Below are 10000 nucleotides of genomic sequence, written 5' to 3' on the forward strand. Positions count from 1 at the left end.
TGAAATGCCATCCCTCTTATTCCAGTCTCCCATTACAGGGCGGGACACACACACACACACACTCTCACCAACACACACACACACACACACACACACACACAGACACAGACACACACACACACAGACACACACAGACACACACACACACACACTCTCACCAACACACACACACAGACACACACACACACACACACACACACACACACTCAGCAAGACACAGTACCTGCTCCTCAAGCTCTACCTCAGATGTATGCGTAGGAGTGTGTGAGTATTTACGTGTGTCCTGGTGCACATGTAAACTAGAAGGCTGTGTGTACATGCGCATGCATATATTGCCACTCTGAGGCTGAGGAAGAAGTGTGTGTGTGTGTGTGTGTGTGTGTGTGTGTGTGTGTGTGTGTGTGTGTGTGTGTGTGTGTGTGTGTGTGTGTGTGTGTGTGTGTGTGTGTGTGTGTGTTGGAGGGGCTCTTCAGTCATATCTCCCCATGCTCTGGCTGGCGAGCGCGGGGATCAATTTGTTATTATGCTGCGAGTGGCGTAGGCCTCCTCCTGAGGCTCCCCCTGTGTGTTCCAGCATCTCGGGGAGACGAGACGAGAGCGATGGAAGCGCTTTATTTATCCCCACAGCTGGCAAACATGGGGGGAGGTGTGTGTGTGTATGGAGGGAAGAAGGTGTTGGTTGTTGGGAGGGGGTTTAGGGGAGAGATGGGATATAGGCTGGCATTGGTTTTTGGTGTTTATGTGTCTGAAAGTGACTAATGTGTTCTCTTTTCCTCTTGTTGTCCTCTTTCTCTCTCTCTCGCTCTCTCTCTTTCTTTCTCCTCCTCTCTCTTTCTCTCTCTCTCTGCCCTGTTTGTGATTTGTTTTTTTCTTTTCCTTTGGGTTCTAATGTCATCTCTCCATCTAACTGCATGTATAAATTGCTTTTGTGCTTTCTTTCTCTCTCTCTCTCTCTCTCTCTCTCTCTCTCTCTCTCTCTCTCTCTCTCTCTCTCTCTCTCTCTGTCTGTCTCTCTGTCCTTCACCCGCTCATAAACATTCCCAATGCCCTCTTTCCGATTGCCTCTCTCATCCATTCTCACCCTGTTTTTCACCTTCTCCCTTTGTCATCTCTCTTTTATTCATCCTCCCATCAATGTTCTCTCTCTCTCTCTCTCTCTCTCTCTCTCTCTCTCTCTCTCTCTCTCTCTCTCTCTCTCTCTCTCTCTCTCGCTCCAGGTCCCAGCCAATGTGGAGAAGGCCCTGGCCCTGTTTGGGCAGCTGCTCAACAAGAAGCACTTCCTGCTGACGTTCATCCGCACGCTGGAGGCTCAGCGCTCCTTCTCCATGCGCGACCGTGGCAACGTGGCCTCTCTCATCATGACCGCGCTGCAGGGCGAGATGGAGTACGCCACCGGCGTCCTCAAGCAGCTGCTCGCCGACCTCATCGACAAGAACCTCGAGAGCAAGAACCACCCTAAACTGCTGCTGCGCAGGTGTGTGTGTGTGTGTGTGTGTGTCTGCCTGCATGTATGTCTATACAAAGACACATACCACCTCCACAAGTTCTATCGCCAGTATAGAGGTTCTAGCTTGCTCATGAGAATACTGCTAGGTTTGGAAGAGTGATCTGGAAGAGTGATCTGCAAGAGCGATCTGGAAGAGAGAACTGTAGAACTGTCGCGACGGTCATTTTGACAGTTTAAGAAAGTTGCATGTACAATGACTTTCTTTAAAGGAAAAATACAGTCCTGCTGGTTGAATATAAAGTTTAAATTCTAAGGGGGGTCAAAATGACCACTTACGGCAGTTCTAGTAGCTATGAAATATATATATATATAATAATATATATGGGGCTTCTAGTGTTTACAGATAAACTGACTTTGAGCTACAGTATGCCAAGGTGACACACACATATTCATTTAGATACTCTTACATACCTTTACCTATATGAGGCACTATCTTGCACCCTTTTCTGACTTATCTTATCTTTTAGGTTTAGTGAAGGGTGGATAGGTCCCTCATGCTCAAAATATTTCTCTAGGCATATTTGTTTTTTCTGTGTTCTGCGGGGCAGTTGAATGAGAGAAATGGCTTCGTGTGCTGTTGTCAGGTCATTAGTTCACAGTGCAGGTTAATGGGTGAAGGTCACCAGTGCAACAGCAGTAAGCACTCCAGTTGATGGCGGCCATTTGATAAAAGTCTATCCATATTTCTCCTCCCTCGTCTCTTTCTCTCTGTCACTCTCTCTTTCTCTCTCTCCCTCTCTCGCTCTCTCGCTCCACTCCCCTCCCGTATCCTGTGTGTCTGTCAGGGAACATTACACACCTGAGCACACACACTCCCTATGGAGAGACAGACAGACCGAGAGAAAGAGGGAAGGATGGAGAGCAAGAGAGAGAGAAGGAAGGAGGGAGGGAAAGAAAGTGGGGGATGGATGCACTGATGGAGGCGCTGGCATGGAGCTCCTCACCAGGAGAATGTGACTGACAGGAATAGATGAGTGGCGATGGACAGACCCGTCGGAAAAAAAAAGAGGGAGGGAGAGAGGGAGCGACGCCAGCCGCACGGAAGGGGATGAAGGCTTTTTTCTCCCCACCCTCTTGTCCTCATCCCATTTTCTCATCTTCATGTTCCTTGGCAGCTAACGGCTGCTTTTTGTGCCAGCAAGAGCATGTTTTGAGTCAGATGAATGGGAAGATGGCTGCAAGGATGTCAGGGGGAATAGTAATGAAGAGCAAGATGGAGGGGGAGAGAGAAGGATGAGGGAGACATTTCCAAAAACAATGGGCTCCTACTCAGAACTACGCACGGTACAAGCCATAATGAAGCTCGTCGTGTTATAGCCGGCATAACTGCAGCTCCAGATATTATCTCTCATCTGTCAAACTCACTCACACACTCGCACGCACACACACACACAGACACACACACTAGCCACTCGCTGTCTATTGTTCTCTCTATGCTGAGATCTACGCTGATATATTACTCCGTCTCCACACACACACACACACACACACACACACACACACACACACACACACACACACACACACACACACACACACACACACCCAGACCCAGCCAGAGAAGGCTTGCCCCTCAGTGTGTGCTTCCCAGCTGTAAGTCTCCTCCTGTCTTTTAAAGAACACCTTTGTGTGTTGGAACTGGAGAGCCACATATATTTAAGAAGAACAGGAACAGCATGTACTCTGTGTTACATGCTCTGGAACTCTCACTCTGTATCCATCTCTATCTCTCTCTCTCTTTCTCATCCATCTCTCTCTCTCTCTCTCATCCATCTCTCTCTCCCTCTCATCTCTCTCTACCCCTCTTCCAAATCCCTGTCTCCTGCTTTCTCCATCTCTCTCCATCTCCCTCCATCCCTCACACACACCCAACCTCTCCCATCCCTCACTCTCCCCCCTCTTTTTTGCGAGCATCCCTTTCTCCTTCTCTCTCTCCCTCCTCTCCTCCTTCACCTCTCCCTCAGTTCCGTTCCTGGGTAAACTCACTCTGAAAGAATGTATAATTAAAGAGAGCGCACCGAAAAACAAACTGTTTCCCCAAGTCCCTTCCTCCACGCCTCTTTTTGGAGCTGTTAAACAGATTAGGAGTAATAAAGGCCACTAATTACCCTGCCTTTTAATTACCCTCCTTCTGAGGGACCTTCCAAGGCTCCTTATTATGCTGCAGGTTCCCAGATTAATGAGAGAACTTACTGAATTATACTAATTGGTGTGTTTTTTAATGAAGATTGGTGGTTGGCGTTGTGTTTTTTAAAGCGCACACATAAGAGAGGGTGAAAAGGAAAGAGAGAGAGAGAGAGAGAGAGAGAGAGAGAGAGAGAGGGAAAAGGTTTGGTTTATTATTAGTGCTAATTTATTTGTGTGGTAGTACGAGCTGTTCTTTGAAGGCTTCGCCTCCGCTCTGTGCTGCTTGTTCGCTCGCTCACTCACTGTCGCCGGCTTTCGCTGAATAATTTTGTTTCTTGCTCCGCGTGCTCTTTGATGTTGGGGGGGGGGGGGGTGGAGGGGTTTGTAGAGTGCCTTGCACACTCTCCGCTAAAGCAGGCTCGTTTCGGAGTGGTTCCATTACTCTCGTTGAGGCCTGTCGTCACTCACACAGACACAGACACACTCTCACACACTCTCTCACACACACACACACACACACACACACACACACACACACACACACACACACACTGACACACACTGTCATTGTATTTTAGGAACAATTCCCATTTGGAAGAAATCAGCATTTCTTTTTGTTGTTGTCGTCTGTGACTCATCTCTGTCCAGCACACTGGTTTGCTTGTCCACTGTTCCATGGTTGTCTGGTCCACTTTAAGGAGTCTCGTCTGAGTCCTCTCCTCCTCTCATCTTTACTCTCTTTTCTTCTCTTGTTCCTCTCCTTGCAGGACAGAGTCTGTGGCTGAGAAAATGCTGACCAACTGGTTCACGTTCCTCCTCTACAAGTTCCTGAAGGTGAGTGGGGGTGTTGGCGGAAGGGCAGTCTGGGGAGGTTTAACCCTGTTACTACAGGAAAGGCCAACGGCAGACCCACTCCTGATTCCTCCATATGAAGGCCAAGGGCCATATAATGGAAAAGGAAAGATGGGGAATACACATCCAAACAGGGAAACTGGTTAGAACCACATCATAAAATATAAAGAGCAGCCACAAACTCCTTTCTCTCTTACTATTTATTAGGCCACATTTCAGCAAGCAGCCCTCAGCAGGATTGATGAAGTCTATTTGCAGAAGCATTGGTTAATAAATAGTAAGAGAAAGGAGCGTGCAGCAAAGGGACGTATGGCATGGCATTGAAACCGCTTTATTTACTGCATCACCCTCCTGCTAGAGGATATTTCTTCTCTATGTTCTTTCTTGTGTGTGTGTGTGTGTGTGTGTGTGTGTGTGTGTGTGTGTGTGTGTGTGTGTATACAAACAGCTTGCACTCCTCTGTGTTTGTTGCAGCAAAGAGTCACAGGAGCTTGAGTGGCATGACTGTAAGAGCAGGCGACCATATGTCTGTGGTTTTGACGTCAGCCCTGACGTGAGCAAGCCCTTAGCCCTCTCAGGCATTCAACTCCTCCGACTCCACTCCTGTGAATCCTCAGAGAGAGGGATGAAGGAGGGAGGGAGGGAGAGTGAGAGAGAGAATTGGAAGAGTGGGACAGGTGAAGGAGTGCAGAGCATAGAGCCTGTTTTCCACACGTTTTCATTTAGTAAATCATTCATCGCTGTGTGGCTCCGCAGACGATGCCTCTAAAGTGTTAAGACCTCAGAAGGGGTTTTATGCAAAGCTTTCTCCTCCGCTCACAGTAACACAAATGTTTTAAGTGCAGCAAAAACAGACCATTCCACTCCCATCTCTTTAAACGAGTCTTGTTTACATCCTATAAAATCCACTGCGTTCAATAAAAAAAAGCTAGTGGCTGCATCTCTTGCTCTCTCCAGTGTGTTCCTGAAGCTCTTGATATTGTGAGATCAAGCTTAGAAAAGCCTGGAAACCTCAACAAGAACCTGTTTTCTTTTTAACAGAAGTACTTGCAAGCCTGCTGTTTAATGGCATCATGTCCTACTCTGTTGTATAACACTGTCCGGTTACAGTGCTGAAGAGACCGATGCCTTGAGAGGATCTCTGGCTTCTCGTAAGAGGCTGGATGGACTTCAATGGGTTGATGATGCTCTGCTCAACGTTTGGTCTCCGTCCAAATGCAAACCATTTAGAACGGTGTGATGTAACACTTTTTGAAGCAGCAGGTAATGGCGGCTACTCTAGCAAAACTCACTTCAGATGAGACTCCCACTTCACCCTGCAAAGATTAGAACTCTGAGGCCGATGTTTGAGCCTTTCATACCTTCCCGCAGATGCGCATGTTCATGCTTTGTCATGGCCCATTCTGTTTCTTGTACCAAGTTGAAGGGGGAGAGCTGGCACCGGCTAACCAGCAGCGCTATCCGCTAGCCGCCCGCACTTGGACCGGCCGCTCGGCTCGTCTCGGCTCTGGTCTGCCGCCGATCGTTAGCATCTGTCTGTTTAATTAGCGCGGGCGCTAACGAGGCAGAGAGAGCATATGGAGGCCGGCTGGGAAGAGGGAGGAAAGGCCGGATGGACTTTTTTTTTGGGTGGGGGGGCGTCTGGGAATGAGACCAGAGGGAGCCAAGTCCGGCCTGAGAAAAGAGAGACACAGCGCGCGCCTTTGACGGTCCACGGAGGCGAGAGGCTCTCACTCTCCAAAGTTGCTCTCGCACCGGACGCACAGGTGAGGCGGAGTGAGGAAACGTCAGCAGGCGCTGCGGAGCGCCAGAGTGGACGCAGTGAGAAGGGGGGGGGGGGGGGGTGAGGTGAGAGTGTGCAGTGAGGTGGGGGGGGGGTGAATTGAGGTGAGAGTGTGCAGTGAGGTGGGGGGGGGGGTGGAGGTGAGGTGAGGTGAGAAGGGGGGGGGTGAGGTGAGGTGAGAGTGTGCAGTGAGGTGGGGGGGGGGTGAGGTGAGGTGAGAGTGTGCAGTGAGGTGGGGGGAGGTGGAGGTGAGGTGAGGTGAGAAGGGGGGGGGTGAGGTGAGGTGAGAGTGTGCAGTGAGGTGGGGGGGGGGTGAGGTGAGGTGAGGTGAGAAGGGGGGGGGGTGAGGTGAGGTGAGAGTGTGCAGTGAGGTGGGGGGGGGGGGTGAGAGTGTGCAGTGAGAAGGTGAGGTGGGGAGGAAGATGCACAAGAGCGGATGAGGAACACGAGCGCTTAGAGAGTCAAGAGTCTGATTAGCCACACATGGTGGGAGGAGAGAGAGAGAGAGAGCGAGAGAGAGAGAGCGAGAGAGAGAGAGCATTCTGAAGATGCAGAGGCAGGGAATGAGTGAGTGAGTGAGTGAGTAGGAGGCAGTGTGAGATTGAGTTTAGCCAAGCACGAGAGAGAGAAAGACAGGAGGTGAGAGCGATAAACGGAGAGAGAGAGAGAGAGAGAGATGGCTGAGCCCGCGTCTCATTGCCTCTTTGACATATCTCACGCGCTGAAGTGCTTTCCGGGCACTTTTTCCCTCACAGTCGTTAACCTTCTATTAACTCCTCCATCAGTCGCTCCTAGTGCTTTCCCCCGGTAGGCCCCTGAGCCACTTCCTTCCCCTCTCTCTCTCTCTCTCTCTCTCTCTCTCTCTCTCTCTCTCTCTCTCTCTCTCTCTCTCTCTCTCTCTCTCTCTCTCTCTCTCTCTCTCCCTCCTTTCTTACCCACGCCCCCGGGTGTGGTTCTGCGGGCAGGCACCTGGGGAACGTCCATTAAGCATCTGTCAATCTGCTCCTAAACCGTGCCCAAGCCCATAGCCCGGCCGCTCTCGGTCTTCCTAATGCACTGGCTGAAGCACACATGGTCAGTTTATCTGGGCTGGATGAGGGAAAGAACCTCAGGATCAGCGAGCACCGTGATGAACTTCAAAGGGTGTCTGCATGGCCTTTAAAGGACCTCTGTAGCGGACCCACATTATCGGTCCACATAGGTGGGGCATCCTCAGACACATCCTGTACAATTCTCTTGTCACATAAACGCCCAAAATGCCCAAAATGTTGGACTGATTCCAGCACTGAAAGAGTCATCTCTCTCTCTCTCTCTTTCCCTGTCAGCAATTGTTCATCAGATGGCTATCTATCTGGAACCATTCATTTTCAAAACAGCATTCCTCCCCCCTCTCCAACTCTCTCAGAATGGGACAGATGCGCTTAATGCTCTGTCATTAGTATTTGGCCCACTCAGGAGACAACAACAACAACAACAACAACATCATCATCATCATCATCATCATCATCAACAACAACAACAACAACAGCCATTTCCACAGCATCCCTGCAGCCAAAGGCACACTGACATCATTACAACTGGACAGAAAGCCCAGAGCTGGAGGGGTCTTATCTTGACCTGTTGGCCCAACAAGGAATAGCCAGAGACGAGTGGAGGGGGAAAAACCAACACAGCTGTATGAAGGAAAAGGGCTGATTTAGTTCAGGCTCTCATGTCTGTCTGTCGAGGCTGTTTTAATGGTGAGTGGGGTGACCGGAGGTGCGGAATGGATGGTTTTTTAATAGCCCCTCTCACCATCTCACAGAGCAGAGCTACAGAGCTGGGCTCTCCTCGTCTGAGAGCCTGACACGGGGAGAGGTGTATTAAAAAGCCCTCATTACCCACACAGGGGCTGTTGACACTGCGGCTTAAGCCATCAGAGGGAAGTGTGTGTGTCTCTGTGTGTGTGTGCACCCATGGCTGTGTTTGTGGGTGTTTGCACATGCTGAAATTATGTGTATTTGATTCTATCTGGTTGGTGTGTTTGTGTTTGTGTGTGTGTGTGTGTGTGTGTGTGTGTGTGTGTGTGTGTGTGTTTTGGGGCTGTTGAGCAGCACAACAGCTGCTCTGCATCAGTGAATGCCTAATTTTATTTGTGTGTATGTGTGTTTGAGTGAGTGTCGATCTGAAGTGTTCACACTAGCATTTGGATGCTGTATTATTCCTGTTTTTTAAGCCTCCTATTTACACTCTGCTTATTCCTTTACTTTTCTTATTTGTATTCTTACTCTTAAGATTGTCTTGTTTTATTTTGCCTAGTTCTCCCTCTCCCTCATTGCCCTGCCATTCTCTCAGTCTCATTAAGCCTTAGTAGTTTAGATGCTTTATGGTGCACTTCAGGTAGTGGTCCTTGACCTTGCAGAAAGTGCTGAGTCCAGCAGTGTTATGTACTTGTATGCTTGACCTCTCCTCTGTGTGTGTGTGTGTGTTTGGTAGCGTGTTTGGTAGCGTGTTTGTGTGACCTACTATGTGTGTTAGGAATGTAGAAGCATGTGCTCACTCACACTGCTTTCTCTCCTCCATCTCTCTCTCTATCCCCCTCTCTCTCCCTCCCTCTCTCAGGAGTGTGCCGGTGAGCCCCTCTTCATGCTCTACTGTGCCATGAAGCAGCAGATGGAGAAGGGTCCTATCGACGCCATCACCGGCGAGGCCCGCTACTCCCTCAGCGAGGACAAGCTCATCCGCCAGCAGATCGACTACAAGACCCTCGTAAGTAGCACCACCAACCCCCACCAACCCCCCCCCCTCTCCCCCTCCCCCTCCCCTCCTCCAGATTCTCACCCACTCCAACCTCAGCCCAACCCCAAACCCCATTGTTTCACTTTGAATAAGTAATAATAAAGAAAACACCCCACCCAAGTCCACCTTCTCCAGACTCTCCATCCTCACTCAGTCCTCCACACACCAACAGCCTGCTCTCAGCGGACCTTGACTGCATCTATCTAGGGGCTGAGAGCTACAGTAAGTGCTCTCTGCAGATTGGCGGTGCTTAGTGGGGTGGGGGGTGGGTGAGCTCCGGGGGGTTTCAGTAGTGTGTTTCCTGAGCGTCGGCTGTGGAGTTGGGAATTCAGGAGGGATTGCGTTGCCGTGACATCAGGTGTGTGACGCTTTTGTGATGTCAGACATCTGGGAGCGACTGCCTGTGCCTGTCTGAGGCACTCTGATGCGGCTGGTCATGTCTAACTCAACTTCCCCTCGCTCCTTCCCGCCCTCCCTGCTCTCCACTGCAGACTCTGCACTGCGTGAACCCGGAGAACGAGAACGCGCCCGAGGTCATGGTCAAGGTGCTCAACTGCGACACCATCATGCAGGTGAAGGAGAAGCTGCTGGACGCCGTCTACAAGGGCACGCCGTACTCTCAGAGGCCCAAGGCCGGGGACATGGACCTGGGTAAGATAGCGGGTCCGTTGGCCTCATATCTACTCTGTGTTGTGTTGTGCTGTGGAAAGCATGCATGCCATTTATTAGGATCTATTAAGGTTTCTGGACTGGATAGGCTTCCCACTAAATTCAATTTCAGTATTTATTTGAATCATTTTTGTCCCACTGAGACCTAGCAAAACGTTTTTATGACAAATGTAAACAAACTACTTCTTGATGTCAGGCAGCTGTATTTGGAAAAGGCTTCAGTAACTCTGTGCAACACTGCCACTACCTTTCCACATTTGACAGAGGCGCCATATCTACCCTGC

The 10000-nt window shown here is 50.0% G+C and overlaps 1 protein-coding gene across 1 annotated transcript in view; it reads left to right on the forward strand.

The window, feature by feature from the left end:
* The window catches only part of LOC143118221 (plexin-A1-like), a gene marked incomplete at its 5' end in the record, with an annotated part of 83916 nt that overhangs the window by 65009 nt on the left and 8907 nt on the right, over positions 1–10000 (forward strand). Inside the window, 4 exon segments of the mRNA XM_076279322.1 lie at positions 1386–1474; positions 4402–4468; positions 8871–9017; positions 9539–9698. Of these exon segments, the coding sequence (XP_076135437.1) occupies positions 1386–1474; positions 4402–4468; positions 8871–9017; positions 9539–9698 (463 nt within the window).

Source organism: Alosa pseudoharengus, unplaced genomic scaffold, assembly GCF_046254945.1.
Source record: "Alosa pseudoharengus isolate Yale_2024_CS ecotype anadromous, Long Island Sound unplaced genomic scaffold, YU_APseudo_1.1 YU_APseudo_1.1_scf_111, whole genome shotgun sequence".
NCBI classification, from domain to species: Eukaryota; Metazoa; Chordata; class Actinopteri; order Clupeiformes; family Clupeidae; genus Alosa; species Alosa pseudoharengus.